Source organism: Pavona decussata, unplaced genomic scaffold (assembly GCF_977016875.1).
Source record: "Pavona decussata unplaced genomic scaffold, jaPavDecu1.1 SCAFFOLD_193, whole genome shotgun sequence".
NCBI lineage: Eukaryota > Metazoa > Cnidaria > Anthozoa > Scleractinia > Agariciidae > Pavona > Pavona decussata.
The window spans coordinates 1,207,082-1,223,382 of NW_028145602.1; the positions used below are offsets into that span (position 1 = coordinate 1,207,082).

General features: G+C 40.5%; 1 protein-coding gene across 1 annotated transcript; it reads right to left on the reverse strand.

The window, feature by feature from the left end:
• Positions 1-2,468: 2,468 nt before the first annotated feature.
• LOC146461939 (short transient receptor potential channel 4-like) lies at positions 2,469-14,858 on the reverse strand. Its single transcript, XM_085086320.1, has 8 exons — positions 14,507-14,858; positions 13,348-13,623; positions 10,576-10,774; positions 9,749-9,947; positions 3,519-3,686; positions 3,362-3,391; positions 3,204-3,233; positions 2,469-2,716 (listed from the first exon to the last, which is right to left on the reverse strand). Exons 1-8 carry the CDS (start codon positions 14,856-14,858, stop codon positions 2,486-2,488), a joined length of 1,485 nt encoding a protein of 494 aa, XP_084942446.1. The 3' UTR covers positions 2,469-2,485.
• Positions 14,859-16,301: the final 1,443 nt, after the last annotated feature.

Sequence of the window (16,301 nt, forward strand, 5' to 3'; positions counted from 1 at the left end):
ACTGCACGATAAATATCTTTCGATGGCTTCGTTTATGTCAGTGCCTGGGCCCAGTCGCATAGAGCATACTATTAAAGATAAGTGCGGGTTTTTCTCGAATGCTACATTGGATTCATTACGAGTTCTATGTCTTTACAGATAAAATTTCGTCAGTGCTCCCTGAGACCTTGCAGTTAACTTGAGCTGAACAAATGCCACAGAGCTAGCGTACCAACGGCATAAAGGAACTAATTCAAACGGCTCCGAATGATAAGAAAATCTCCATTCGATAAATTTGAGTATGATCAAAATCAAAAGGTCGACAGAGAGATCTCACCACATTTTGATCGAAAAGGAAAATCTATAAAACGCACTCAGAAAATTAAGCACTTAATTCAGAAGTCTAAGGTACATTAAGCAACCAGCGGGAGTCGTGTTTGGCCTGTCATCTCTTCAAATATCCGTTGCAGTCCCACGTTGTGGCACGTGAGTAGCAATGCTCTTCAGACTTTGATGGCCATTATCCCTGACTGAAAAGTTTTCCAATGATCAACGTGATTAGAAAAGCAGCCCTCACCATTCAATTGAGAGGAAAAAAAAGGAAAAACTGACAAGCTCTAAAAGAAATTGCAAACTGACTTATTGACTGACGTGATTCGAGGGAAACTTTGAAAACGTCTTAAATGAACGATGTCGTCGTTATCGTGGAAAGAAATAGAAGAAATAATCTTACAGCTAATTTCTCGGTGACCAAAGACCAGCGCTCAGATTTGCAGTGGGAATTTACATCCAACGGAAAATGCCTTTTTTCGTGGACGTAAGGGGCTTGAAAAAAATTATGACCTGTGGCCGGGATCGGGATTGGGCTAAAACAGCAGTCGGGATTACGGGATTGAGGGAAAATTTTGTCCGGGATGGCGGGATTGAAGAACCCTATTGCATTATTGGGGACCCTCTTGGATCACTTTGCTGAAGTCAGTTTATTGAGGATAGGGGACACAAAGAAAACTCGAAAACATCCTTCGGAAGGCAAGGAACAACGATACTTACCTTTATCTTAAGATGCTTTATGCAAGGTTTCGTTCGCAGGACCTTCCAATTCTCAAGCTCACCCTTAATCGAAGTTATTGGCTGGGCCTCTTCATTTGAGCCCGGTCGACCGGGCTGGCTCGGTTTTCGAGATCTCGCCTCGCCACTGTTTTCTTTACAAACATTGCGAGGTGTTCATATGAGAAGGCGGGCTGGCCCGGTTACCGAGATCTTAGTTTTTGCGACCGAGATCTCGGTAATTCTGGTAATTTTTCCCATATGAACACTCCAGCCCGGATACCGGGACTGTCCGAGACGAAACAGTCTCAACTGCGCATGACTAAAAAAGGTCGCTGACAAGTCGGAACGCGGTTCCACGGGTATTTTGGGGGCCTTTTGAACATTTTTGGTCTCGGTGACCGGGATTAAATTTCCCATATGGACAGAAGACAAAATTCGTCCCGCCTACCGGGCCAGCCCGGTTACCGGGCTCATATGAAGAGGCCCTCAGTCTCTAAATGACACGATTTCTTGGCAATAGAGCGTTTTCATTCACGTGACTACCGGCCATATTGGTTTACTGAAACAAAAGAAAGTATTTGCATAAAAATAGAGTTCAATTCCCAGAGGTTTAGTTTGGGAACCAACATGGCCGCCATTTCTTTGTTTTGGGACACCAACATGGCCGCCGTGACGTCATGTGAAAACACTCTATAGGCCATTTTCATGATTGCCGCATTTGATTGTGCAACTACCAGAATTCATTTCGATTTTACACAGTCAAATTGAAATTTTGTAATCCCAGTGGGGAATAAATAACAATAGTGCTGGCTAATTAGCGTGAGAAAACAAAATAACTGAAGAATTCAGTCAGGTAGTGGTAATTATTTAACACCATAATGAAAGTGCCATTTCAATTATATTTGTCCCTCGTGTAAACTACTAACTATTCACAAAGTCGCTACACGGTGCAAACGGCCCCTTTATACTGAAGTATTTATTTTATTTTATTTAGTTTATTTGCCACACACAATTAAGTTACAATGACTAATAAATTACAATAGTTATAATGATTAGAATGGTTACAAATGATTACAAAGTTACAGTGATTTAAGTACAAGAGATAGAAAAGAAGTGGCAAGGGGACCTAATAAAAACCACGGGGCTTGTAAAACTTAGGTTCCCTCACAGAGAAATAAATGATGACTAAACCTAGACAATATGGTAAGTGAAGTACTGACAAGTCATATTTGTACACCCTTAACATAATACAGTTAACTCTCTCTAAGCGGACACCTCTCTAAGGCGGACACCTCTTTAAGGTGAACAGTAAATTTAGTCCCTGCCGAATTTCACTTGTTTCTCTGTAACTGAACTCTCTCTAAGGCGGACACCTCTCTAAAGCGGACAGTAAATCTGGTACCGAGGGTGTCCGCCTTAGAGAGAGTTGACTGTAAGTAGTTGCGGACTCGAGACATTATTGTGCAGACCCCTCAAGCTCAATAATTATCCTGTTGACTTTTTCATTAAGCTCGCTCAGTTCTTTTCTCAGCAAGTCAACTTTGTTTTGTTTGGCTGTCCCTTTACAGTCGCCTTGCGCTCTGTTTTGATTTGCGTCATCCTTCATATTGTTTTCTTCCACATCGTTTCCAAGGTAGCGGTTTTCTAGATATTTCACAACCAGATCCTTCATTGTTTCCACACGTTTCTACAATGGTTAAATAAGAGAAATTAGTAAACATTCACCGCGAAAACAAAAAAAATAAAAATAAAGAAAAAAAAAAAAAAGAAAGAAAAGAAATTCAATCTCGACAGGCGTCGATCCCACGACCTCCAGGCCGCTCCATCTTTTGCGTCATTAGTGCAAGAGGCACTAGTTCCTTGAATCTCAAGACCAACAGAGTACAAATCCTTCGTTAGAGCGTCAGGACCAACGCTTGAAAAGTAAGCTTTTGTATCTCTTTACAGTAGCCAATTTACCGGTTATCGACTCAGTTACCAAAACCAAACTTTCAAGAGGTTCTCAACTCGTTTTGAAACCGGTGTAGTACTAGCAGTAGTTTTAACGTTTAGTTAAAAAGAAACTCATTACACCGCTGTGGAACAATTTGCCAGGTTTGGCTTCAGAAAAGGCTACAGGCAATTCTTCAATGAAATATTATTTTCTGACAGGCTTTGAAAGAAAATCTAGTTACCTTTTTCCACTCGGCTTTCGTGCTGTTTGCCTGCAACCAAAGAATTAGGAAAATTAGGACGTAGTATGTATGACTATCACGTTTTTACTATGGTATTGAGTGCTGGTCGGGAATGATCCGTATTTTTTTAACACAATGCTTTCGTATGATCTGCCTACCTTTCTGTTTGTCTGTTTTATGTTCGTCTGCTGAGTAAAGCCAAAGAAGAAATGTAAGAAAGAGTGAATGAGAAGAATATCATTGAATAATTATCCTTTACAGGCCCCCCCCCCCCCCCCTTCTTCCCTTTCTTATCTGCTAAAAGGAAATTCTTACCTGGTTACAACATAACCTTTCCTCTTTCAAGAATCTCACAAATTTTACAACCGGAAAGTAAAGAACATGGTAGACAATGTTTAGCGGCGCTGGAATAGTGTTTCCTTTGTCGATCCACTCAAGCCACATCCGGGTTCTCGAGAACTTCCACTCAATGTCTTCATTTTCCTAAAGGAGAAAATAAAAAAGGAAAACTTACCATGATATATCTGGCTGCATGAGAAGTAACGTAAAATTCAAGTTTTCTATTTGAGAGATTTAGAATGATCGCGTTTACGGCAAACGGTAAACGTGGGATTCACGTTTGTGAGACTGTTTTTTTTTTTTAGCAGATTATATATATATACCAGCAGGAGGTGGATATTACGAGCCAAGTCTACGCAATGTCGGACTTTTGTGCCTGTGTATTACTTATTGTTTCCTATATTAATAATAATAATAATAATAATAATAATAATAATAATAATAATAATAATAATAATTATAATAATAATAATAATAACTACTTATATAGCGCTTATCCAGTTCTGTTCTAAGCGCTTTACAAAGTAAAAATCATATTTGTTTAAAATAATTCGAAGAAAGATGAGTCTTAAGTTTACGTTTAAAAACATTTACGAGTGATTGTCAGTAAAAATCAAAGAAATGGTGGCCACGGTCAAAAAATCGATTTCGCTCATACTTTGTCAGTTTGAAGGCCTAGGTAAGAGACTGAAGGATATGAGGTTAGTTTTTTGAAATATTCCATTTAACGGCACAAAACCACGAAAAACGGTCACCCTACCGGAAGCTCAGATTTCACCTAGCGGAAACTCGAAATTTTACACTTTTCAGCTTCTCGCTACACAGACGTTTACATAGCTGTGAATCTTTCTTAAGTATAACTGAATACATTTATTCTTCCTTAGTGAAACCATGGCAATAACTTTTATCTCTACTCATTTGTGAGCGAACTGAGACCCGATTAAGAAGACACACTTTTCTTATTTACGCGAGGGTGTAAAATAATCCAAACTCAGCGGCGAAAAAGGCTGACCGGTAGTTCTTCAAATCCTCTGATATTATAACCAAAGACAGTTCAGTCATTGATTTTTAGGTCTACGTTTTTAAATCTTTAGGATCTAGTAGCACTTTTGCATGAACGCCGATCAAAATTCGATAAAATTCAAATTGAGCGCCTTTGAAATCTACAACTCTACATAACAAAGCACTATTGAATAAATTAACTCCTCGGCCAAAGTTTGCACATAAACATGACGGTTTTACGTTTTTAGCATTTTGAACCGTTTTAAAGTATTTATTGATGTTAAATATTGTCTACACAGATAAAACAAACTATGAAACACCAAAATTACCAAGAGCTGAAATTAAATCTCAGAGGCTCGCTCTCTAATCTGTGTCACGCACGAGCGACTTAGCTACAATTAGTACAGTAACAAACAGATATTTACATCTGTTGATTTAAAATAAGTCTTATTTTAAAATATCGTACTCAACGATGTGCCAGGTTCCCCAGTTAACTTGCTGAAATAAAAATAAAAGAAAATATCAATTCAAACTGAAACGATTAGAATTGATGTTATTAAGAATGAGAAGCTTTTTGCCGTCGATAGCCAATCAGAAGTACCTGTTCTCACGAAAATTGCATCGTTCTATAAATAAAGAAATCAAATTATCTTTATCTGTGAAACATTGCATCTAAAACCAGAGTTCATTGTCGGGGAAGTTCATAGAACAACGATGTCTTGTTCGTTCTTGAATATTGTTGGTGGGATTTGCGGCGCAGACGAACTCACAAGTTCTTCAACTTCCGTCACGCCACTCACGCGGTGTAACAGGGATATAAAAAATCGCAAAAAGTCGTTGAAATTTTCCGGAATTGAAACGGAGGTAGAATTAATTTTGGCGAGATGTGGATGTTTTCAGAAGCCGGCGAATTTATCGGATATGACTATCTGTCCGGTTCATCGTGCCAAGTTATGTATAGCTTGGCGAAGGACGGGTAATCTTTGCACCATCCCAGAAGTTGTTTCTGGTCACTGCAAGGAGCTGAGGACGGCACCCGCACTGGAAAAAGGAATAAATTTATTCCAATCCATGAAGATATTTGAGCTTTCAAAACAGCTCGTCCCTGTGGGCTCAGGTAAGCAACCAACTAATTGATGCTCTACCAAACAGGAACTCTCTCCAATGAATTATTTTTAGTCTATTCATTCTGATAACTTAAGATTATATGAAAGAATCATTTGTTTAAACGACGGAGAGAAATAAGTAGGGGTGTTGAGGGTCATTTCATTACTTATCTCTTCATTCAGTTATCCAATCCAATATTTTTATAACAACCTTTATTTCATACCTCTCATTTTTTTATGGATTGCGCTTATATTAGTATGTGCATTGTATAATGCCCTACCCACTTTGTCGCCAGGTATGTGAGTGAGTGAGTGAGTGAGTGAGTGAGTGAGTGAGTGAGTGAGTGAGTGAGTGAGTGAGTGAGTGAGAGAGTGTCCATAAACAGGTCCGCAGCGCGTGCACAGCACTACCCACATCTCTCAGTTCGTACGCGCGGCCCGCTAAACTTTAACTAGTTTCCATTCCCGCGCGCCCGATTGAGCTCAGACACATAATAAATATCTCAGTAACCTCGTTACGTTATAATTGCGCATAATTGTATAAAATATAACATTATTTATTTTCTTTCGAAAAATCGTTTTATTTGATCAGGTTATCTTTTTTAAAAGTGTGTTCAGTGAAGGGGTAGATACACTAATGGTGTGGCGACCACCTCAAGGCTGCCCCCGCGATTAAACCGGCCAACCAGCGTGTAACTCGCTAATTACAGTTGTAAATCCATTCAAAGTCGTAGGAGTAAAAAGTTTGAAATGTCTCCGCGAGAAACCAAGACAAATTCAAAGTAACAAAGCTTGACGTACAAGATTGATCAAAGATCTACTTAAATATAGTTTTGTGGGGAAATGGCCATATTGGAGTGATGCAAGGACCGTAATTGTGCTGTTAGACGTAAACATATAATTGTTAATGTGACGTTTCCACTAGTATACTGTGCAAACTGTTTACTTTGTGGGTGGTTGGGGACAGAAAATAGTATGGTTGTTAAATCCTTCCCCCCCCCCCCCCTCCCACACACACCCCCTTCCCTCCTTTTTAACTGTCGTAAAAGTGACAGTGCACATTATTTATTCTTCGGTGCCTTCTTTGGAAACGTCTTAGTATTTTTCATCGAATATTGTCAAAATTAAACTTTATTTTCTTTATCAATGACAGACTGTACTGTTGTTTGACAAGCGCAATCAATAAAACATGCAAGTCGTAAAACTCATAGTGTTTTCTATAGTCGCATTGGACAACAGAATGAAGAGGATACAAACTCACGCTCATTGGAGACAGCTCCTGCTTGGTAGTACATTTTGCAGTTGTTATTTACCCGAGCCCGTAGGGAGGAGCCATTTTGAAAGGTCAAATATCTTCATGGATTGGAAAAAATATATTCCAATTCCAGTGCGGCTACTTTCCACCGCTCCTGCTGAGTGACCCGAAACAACTTCCGGTATGGTGCAAAAATTACTTTTGAGAATGATGTATTACTCAGTAAGTGGCACAGGCATAACCGAAAAAATGCTTCATGGGACAAACATCCTGCATACTGCTAGGATTGGAATGTCATGTGTGGCATACGCGCAATGGAATAAATGTGATGGAATATTTTCGAGCCTGGAGAATAAATGAGAATGGTGTATTATTGAGTAAGTGGCACAGGCATAATCGGAAAAAAAGAAATCCGAGTGCTCCCTCAGGCCCAGGCTGCATTTCATGTAGGATACGCCGAAGATCTTCGACTAGGGTTTGAAGAGCGCTCGGCGTATTGGCGTACGATCGAAGTCGTTGGCGTACAGCTGGCGTATATCTTGTGGCGTAAGCAGTACAATCATCAAAGTAGCTAGAAAATAAATTTACTCGAACAGACCCTAAACATGTCGGTGCCAAAGTGATTTAGTTACCTGCATGACGTGATTTACCCAAGTGACCAGGCTCCAGAGCGCGATTTTGCCACGCTAATCTCCCGCGCAAAATCGCCGGCCCGCCATCTTGGTAAGTAATTCCGCTGGTCCAATGTTGTCAAATGTCAAGTTGGCGGCTTGGCGTGGAATTAAGACGTCCTTGGCGTACCTTCGGCGTGATGTTGACGCGCAATGCACCCTGGCCTCAGGAGTGGAGCCTATCGACATCATGTCAGGTTATGCCTAACCTGACACGATGAGACGAACGGGTGGTCATCTCCAATAAATTCGTTGGCTTTTAAAAACACGCAATCCTCCTAAAATCAATTCTTGTTCAAGTCCGGAGAGTTTTTTTTAGGACTGTGCGATGTTTTATATCCTTGTTACACTGAGCGTGAGTAGTGCGACGGAAGCTGAGTAGCAAGTGCGTTCGCCTGCGCCGCAAATCCCACCGACAATGCTCAAGAACAAGCAAAACATCGTTGTTATGTATGTCTATTAACTTCACCAACAACATACTCTGGTTATATGGTTAAGTAGACTTGTTTATTCAGAGAACGGTGCAATATTTGCTTCTCGCGGAAACAGTTACTTCCGATTGGTTATCGACGGCACAAAACTTCTCATACTAAATAAAATCAATTCTAATTGTTCTAGACAGTAGCAAGTTAACTGGGGAACCTGGCACATCGTTGACTAAGATATTTTAAAAAAAGACTTATTTTCATTAAATCAACAGATGTAAATATCTGTTTGTTACTGTACTAATTGTAGCTAAGTGACACAGATTAGAGAGCGAGCCTTTGAGATTTAATTTCAGCTCTTGGTAATTTTGGTGTTTCATAGTTTGTTTTATCTGTGTAGACAATATTTAACATCAATAAATACTTTAAAACGGTTCAAAACGCTAAAAACGTAAAACCGTCATGTTTATGTGCAAACTTTGGCCGAGGAGTTAATTTATTCAATAGTGCTTTGTTATGTAGAGTTGTAGATTTCAAAGGCGCTCAATTTGAATTTTATCGAAGTTTGATCGGCGTTCATGCAAAAGTGCTACTAGATCCTAAAGATTTAAAAACGTAGACCTAAAAATCAATGACTGAACTGTCGTTGGTTATAATATCAGAGGATTTGAAGAACTACCGGTCAGCCTTTTTCGCCGCTGAGTTTGGATTATTTTACACCTTCGCGTAAATAAGAAAAGTGTGTCTTCTTAATCGGGTCTCAGTTCGCTCACAAATGAGTAGAGATAAAAGTTATTGCCATGGTTTCACTAAGGAAGAATCAATGTATTCAATTATACTTAAGAAAGATTCACAGCTATGTAAACGTCTGTGTAGCGAGAAGCTGAAAAGTGTAAAATTTCGAGTTTCCGCTAGGTGAAATCTGAGCTTCCGGTAGGGTGACCGTTTTTCGTGGTTTTCTGCCGTTAAATGGAATATTTCAAAAAACTAACCTCATATCCTTCAGTCACTTACCTAGGCCTTCAAACTGACAAAGTATGAGCGAAATCGATTTTTTGACCGTGGCCACGTTTTTTGGATTTTCCTCGATTTTTACTGACATTTACTCTTAAATTGTCGCAATTACGGATGTCGATAGGTAGTTTGTTCCAGAGTTCTGGGGCCGAAACAGCGAAAGCTCTGGAGCCATACGACTCTATTATTACAATACAATACGAATATTATTGGGTGGATTTACTGTGAAGTTTTCCAGGTGACTTGAATTACATCCTAGGCGAGCGACGTACGACCTATAGAATCGTTTTTATTGAGTGTTATAAAACGAAAACCAAGTATTCATCTTGGCCAAATACAGCATACGCGAACAGTGAATTGAACAATCAGTATTTGAAACAAGACAGTGAAGTACACGTAACTGGCGCCGAGCGCGGGAAAACTCGTACGACATGATATGGGACGATTGGTTTTGATGTTTGCTAATCATTGGTTGAGAAAGTGGCGCGAGCATTGCTTACCAATCACAGGGCTTAGTAAAGCAAAACCAAAGCAAACGCGACTAACTTTTGATGCTCAATTGAAGCTGCTCTAAACTGAGCCTATACGGCAGTACGTCCCATAAAAGTTTACGATCAATCAATAAATGCGAATGGTTGCGCAAATGCATGGATACCAAATAAAATTTACCCACTACGCAGTCAGGGCGTATGCACATGGTCCACCATATCACCTCTTCCTACAGTATTCTTACCATGATTCTTTGAAAGGAGTTGTTCATCATGGCGACCAGCATGTTTAAGGCTACGATCACCATGCACACCACGTAAGCCATCAAAAACAGTCGACCAAAAAACAATGTCATCTGAAATGCGGGATCGTGCACTGATATTTTGTCCTCTTCAACGAGACCAAGTAACAACCAAAACAAGGCAATTAACGAGTTAGTGTGTCTGGAAAATGGAAAGAGTTCTTATTAGAACAAACAACTTTTGAATGGATTTGATACCATATGCTACATTCAGATGGTAGGCCCGTGAGGTTCCTGCCAAATATTTCAACATTTTTTTAAGAACCTTGACATTGCTAAATGTTCGTGGGGAATTCCCATTTAAAAATGAGGGGTGCTCGTCAAACTCTTGGGGGGGGGGGGGGGGGAAGTGGGGGATTACCAATTGGTACCACCAAGGGTGGACTGAAAATCTAAAACGAACACGACGGCACCTTTAAGAGTATTGAGCGGTAAAAATATGTCAGTCAACTGATTTGATAACTGTTAGGGGCGAAAATGCCGCTACCTTTTATGCCATTTTTATTTGAGGGTCCCCCTCCTGGGGTTTGATGGTCATTCTAGAGCCGCAGCTAAACGATGGGAAAGTTGTTTCATTTAAAACACATTGACACAACGGAGGAATTTTGGACAATCATCTTCCAAAATAGGGTGCTAGAGTGACAAACGTTCATACGCGGTTTTGGATCCAAAAAGCATTGCATGGAACGTTTAGCAAATTTACACACGTAGAGTGGGATGGTAAAGATATGATTGAAATCATTGCGATATAAAGTTGCTGTTATACGTACTTGGCATAAGAAGGAGACGGTTCGTAGTCTGTGATGTTTTGCTTCCATAACTCGATGTGAGAGCTGACATAGAAGGAATACAGCCTGACTACACCAGTGGCAAACGAAAAATACAGCAAGAGAAAGATAAACAGAAAGCGACGCACATCCTTAAGCATCTTGTACAAGTGCAGCTGCAAAGGGCCCAGTTCTGAATCCACTTAGAACATGTATTCAGGAAAAATTGGATTAGACGGGCTTGAGGTGGTAACTCACGCTGCATATTAAACATTAATTACCGGTCCATCAAGCCCATCAAGCTCATGTTTCTTACCAACGTCAGTATATACACTGATTGTCGAGCAAATCAGGAATAGTTTTTATTTTAACTTCATGCAAATTTGTGCAAAGTGGAGGAAAACCTCAGTTATCAAACGTAAAATCACTTTCGACATAATAGAAAGTTGTTGTATTGGGAGGTAGTGTGCAACACTTATACTGCAGAGCTCAAATTTTGACAAGTTACTAAAATAATTCTTGAGCCCGGCCACATTATCTCTATCATGTCTATGTGGACCTAAATAATTCAGGCAGCACACAGCTCTTTTGTACCTCTAATTAGGGAACTTTAGCAACGGCAGTGAAAGCGTCACTATTAAAACGAATTCGCGTTTTCTTAAACGTCGTCGCGATTCATTCCAACACGCTTTAAATGTCAAATGCAGGTGAAATTTTTTGGAGTTGAATTCTTGGAGACCGAACCCAAGTTTAGAAAGAGACAGAAGAAATTCGTCGTCGTGTATTTACGTCCTCCATAAAACGTTCATCAGGAAATTTCACGTTCTAGTCGTGCAGTGACGGCAAAGAAATGTACCAAAAAGTGTAATTCAGAGTTGTTGTTTTGGTTATTGATCCTATTGTTTTTTTTTTGTGACGACGCCGTCGTCGTTGCTAAGCTCCCTATTTTCTACTGTTTCGGGGCTGGGGTACATTGTCTCTGTTGTTCGTTCAATTTGCTCCGCTATTGTTTTTTCATTTTAAGAGCGACATGGTGCCCCAATAAGTTTATTTGCGGAGACCACAGCAGAGGCTAGTGCGAGCACAATCAAATCCATGCAAGAGAAGATTAAAGAGAGAGTCTACCTCTTTACGTGTCATATGTTATTGAAAAACATTTTGAAGTTATATTTTAGTTCAATTTTCCCATTCACGGGCAGTAGGAACAATTAAAATTGCGTTTTCTGAACCAAAGAGCAAGGGTAGTAAGTTGTCCAAAACAGTAACCGGTCAAAACGCCCCCTACATAAGACAAAACGCCCCCAAAGACAAACAAGATATCCGCATGTATTAAATTCTCAGCCTCGGATATTGCATTTCTAGCGTTCTGATTGGTTCACTAAATCTCGGTTATCAGCTCATATACCGTAGTTTGACCTTATATGGAAAACGAATGCCCCAGGTGTCGCTAAGCTATTTTTTTTTACGGCGGGAAGCAAAAGTTTCTACAGAAAAATGTAGAAAAAAAAGGAAAAGAAAGAAATTCCAAACAAAGCCATCTCAATATAACAACAATAAAAGCCACAAAGTTCGGTATGACACTATTTAATGGTACGTATCTCCGAAGTTTCCTTCAAAATCTTCAAAATTGCAAGATTTTACAATTTTTTAGATCACATAACAACAATAATATAAACAACCGGTTACCTTCAAAAATTTCAGGATGGCTTGCAAATCCTGGCGGTAAGAGGTTAAAACCAATCGAAGAAATTTCTCAGGAGGAGCTTTATGCCTGCCTTTATGTTTTTACGAATTTACGAGGACTTGAGATGGTTCATCTATGAAATCCGAACGAGCGGCGGCCATAATGTTCGTTTCCGTCGCTCGGCACCACTCAGCAAAACATTTGCACCAATGTGCACAGTTCTTACGCTTCTCAAATAAGCTTGAAGTTTAAAAACTTGCACTGAATGCTTGTCTCAGTGAGGTTGTACCTCGTACACTTGGACTTGCCTGAAGTGTTTTAAATCGTCCGCGAGGAATTCAGTTCAGCATGAAAAAAGCCGACTTTGCCCTGATCTCTTCCTTCGCTCGGCACCACACAGCAGAACATTTGCTCAAATGTGCACAACTATTACGCTTCTCGGTGAGCTTGAACTCCAAAAGCACTTGAATGCTAGTCTCAGAAAGTTTATAATTCGTACATTTAAACGTTTCTTGAATTTTAGATGTCCGGCTGTGTCCGATTTTCTTCGCTTTCGATTTTTCATTCAACTCCGCTGCGCGTGTCATGTGATCATTAGGCTTCGCGCGCTTTGGTCGGAGGTTGCCTCAATATCCGGTCGTTTTAATTTGACAGAAATTTTTTCTTAAAATATAAAAATTCAGTAAACTTCAACAGCAATGTCTAAACGCGGAGAATTTAATAAAACAATTATTCCATTCGCGCTTGTTGGATATAAGATTAGTTATAGACAACTCGACGCCTCGCGCTCATGGAATAATTGTTAAATATATTCTTCGTTCTAAAAGTGAGAAGCTACAAGCACGCCTTGTATTAGAGCTTCGCTTCCATTAGGGGGCGTTATACCTTATCTGTCGGGGGCGTTTTGACCGTAAACCCATAACCTCCAAAACAACATGGCCGTGAAGGAACAAATTGCGCACACTTTACAAAAGTTCTTGACAAAGCAATTAACTGTAATCGTAATTGTCACTGACTGAGAGAGCTTGTACGCAGGGGTTAGGGATTCTCTCAATTTTATCTTCTCTTGCTACCGTATTTCCCGGCTTTACCTACCTGGAAAATGTGTGTCAAGTGAAAGTAGGCCATCACAGTGGCACTGGCGTACAAGACATCAGCGACGATAAAAGCATTTTCCCGTGGTTTCCATTTTCCAAAAATGCCCCAAGAGCAAAACCACACTGTGTAGGCGACCAGAAAGGTAATGACAATTACCATGTCAATACTATTCCACCATTTTGAGAAGTAAACAAAAACTCCCTGTCTGCGAGCTTCCTGGAATAATTCCTGCCACAGGAGGCCAAGCACGAAGGAGAGCACCACGAAGTCTGCATGGAAGTAATGGTATTAACGAACATAAGAAAAATATGTTGTGAGTCATCACCAGCGGAATCAAACAGAAGATGTTGCTTCTTTAAAGTAAACAAGGAATTGTGTCTTCATCAGGGATTTAAAGAAGGATTGAAAGGTTATCTGATGAGAATAAAAAGTAGATTCAATGGAGCCTTTGTTATGAGATCACTTAAAGTACTTGGAATAGAATGGACTACGAGCGGTCCCTTAATTTTCTTTGGCAAACTTCGCGAGCACGCGCGAATATTGTTTCCCGCGGGGAGACGGGACGCGTTTCCCTACGCGTGGGAGGCAATTTTCGCGCTCATTTGTGTGCGTGGTTCGCTTGCTCACTTACCCTGAGAAAAATGAGGGACTGTTCGTAGTCTAAAAAAAGAACGTTGTCGCTTGAATAGGGAAGGTGGGGGGGGGGGGGGGGTGTAAAAAGGCATCAAATATATCAATTTCTTTTACAACCACATCACGCAATTTTTTAGTCGCTTCGAATGTTTCATTCACCAAAACTGAACAAAAAAAGCTCTTTCCTCAGGTAGAATATAAGATGAAGCCAGAGCAAGCCAACAGAAAACGTCTGCTGTCAATAGAACACAACCTAAGATCAAATATCATATTTGATGAGGTCCGCCCCAGTCTTTTCTGTCCAATTTGGCACCACATTTTTGACGGTTTTGATTTTAGGGGGGAGACAGGTGGAATACTCAGTTAATCTAGGAATGACTCTTTGCTTTCGATAAGTGTTATTGGATGATACTACTTGTAAAGAGCCCAGTAGTTTAAGATGTACAATGGACAGAAAGGTCCATCCCTTTACATTTTCGGTCCACTCCAGAAAACGGTTTTGAGGAAACCATCACTGACCTTGCCACGACAAAACTCCTGTAATCTCTGCGCCAAGCGCTTGTGCAAATGTGGTTAAAAATATGAAGACGAGAAAAATCAGGTACCACATGTTATGGTTGACAAACTTGCAGTAAGGGTGTTCATATATCTCTCTAAACTTCCACCAGCGCCAAGGGTCTTTGTTGCAGCAAGGGAATTTTCTCGCCAGTCGCATTGGGATGTAGAACACAATGGACACTAAAACGATTGCAAGCTGGAGGAACGACCAAGCCAATTTGGTCAGCATTTTCCTGTTCTGCCAGTGAGGCCATTCATAGTAAATAATCTCGTTCAGAATATGCTGGCATTTGGGGCTTGTAACAAACTGCATAAAAATATAAGACACAACGCGTTACGGATTTGATTGAACCTGTTAAGAGCCCCCTTACTTTGCAAATGAAAACCCATCGGGTGCAGGGGTGAGAGCACTCGCCTCTCACCAATCTTGCCCGAGTTCGAATCCCGGACTGACGTCATATATGGGTTTCTAAATTCCAGCATTTCACATTCCAATTCTATCTGAAGAGGTTTCCCAATTAGTTCTCTCATAAGCTTAATTAAGCTACCTCGTCCCCAGTCGTCAGCGCCGAAGAAAATGAATTAAAAATTAAACCCGCGAAAGTGGGGGCGCAGCTAGGGGAAGATGGGAAGGAGAGGACACGCGGAGCGACTGGCAAATCTTGCATTCAAGATGGCGGCGCCTTTAATGGAGCTCGTGTTTTCCTCGCCTTTTAACGCCTTCTCCCAAGTTCGCTTCGTCGAACTTTCCCACGAGAGAACGCGGGAAGAACGTATAATCTAGGGGTATTTGTTCGGGCTTCGTTGTCTTCAAGTGAATAGCGGAAAACCTGCTACTTCGATGTAACAAGCGCAAAAGAAAATAAACACACATAAACACACTCACTGGCCATCAACAATTCTCCAATGGAAACTTCCAAATAGTCGACTCTTTCAGCCAAAATCTCTTCCAATGATGGAAAGGCGCTTCATCGTCTGAGCACTCTACCATTCCGGAGATCTACGCGTTCTTCACATTTTCGATCACATCCACAGATCTTCGGTACAGGATTTAGCGGGCTTTTCCCTATTTTCCTCTTTCCCATCATCCCTTCGGTCGCGCTCCGCGCTCGTTCCCAGGTTATCCTGATCGCGCTCCGCGCTCGCCTCGCTTTATTGCACTCCACTCTCAGCTGGAAAAGCCTTTGAAGGAGGCATTTAATTAAGTGGCACTTTCCCTAAGAACGGTCCACTGCGTTTCGTGTCGAAAAAAAGTTTGCCCTCAAACTTTGCCCACTAAATCATCTTGGGTCATAAGTAAATGAAATGACTTTAGTTTTCGGAAATACGTTAAAATACATTTTTTACAGGGCACAACAGTCAGAGCGTTCGAGGACCTAAATTTGAGCGTGGCGAAAGTAGGAAGTTGCATAAAATTGAAGACCTCGCTGCTCGAAAACAGGAAACGACACAAAAATTCATTATAATTCCTAAGTCAAGTGTTCCTTCAAAGGTATGAAACGCATGTTTATTTTGATTTGTTTTAATTTTTAGGGTCACAAAAACTAATATTATTAACCCTCCTTAGCACGCTTTCTGAAAACCGGTGAAAGTACCCTGTCTTTGCCGGCATTTGTTTCACAAGTCCTGACCGACCCATTCTAAATTCCAACTAAACTTTGCTAAACAGATGTTAGGAACGTTCATTCTGTACGTTGATATACGATCAACGTACAGAATGATTTGATGAAGAAAGTTTTATTATGTCGGATATGGC

Bases quoted from the DNA above. Each gene is read 5' to 3' on its own strand.
- LOC146461939 (XM_085086320.1), bottom strand. From the start codon at position 14,858: ATGCAGTTTGTTACAAGCCCCAAATGCCAGCATATTCTGAACGAGATT. The intron at 9,948-10,575 runs GTACGTATAACA...TCCATTTTCCAG, and splicing joins CCGTCTCCTTCTTATGCCAA to ACACACTAACTCGTTAATTG. The intron at 2,717-3,203 runs GTAACTAGATTT...TAACCATTGTAG, and splicing joins CGAAAGCCGAGTGGAAAAAG to AAACGTGTGGAAACAATGAA.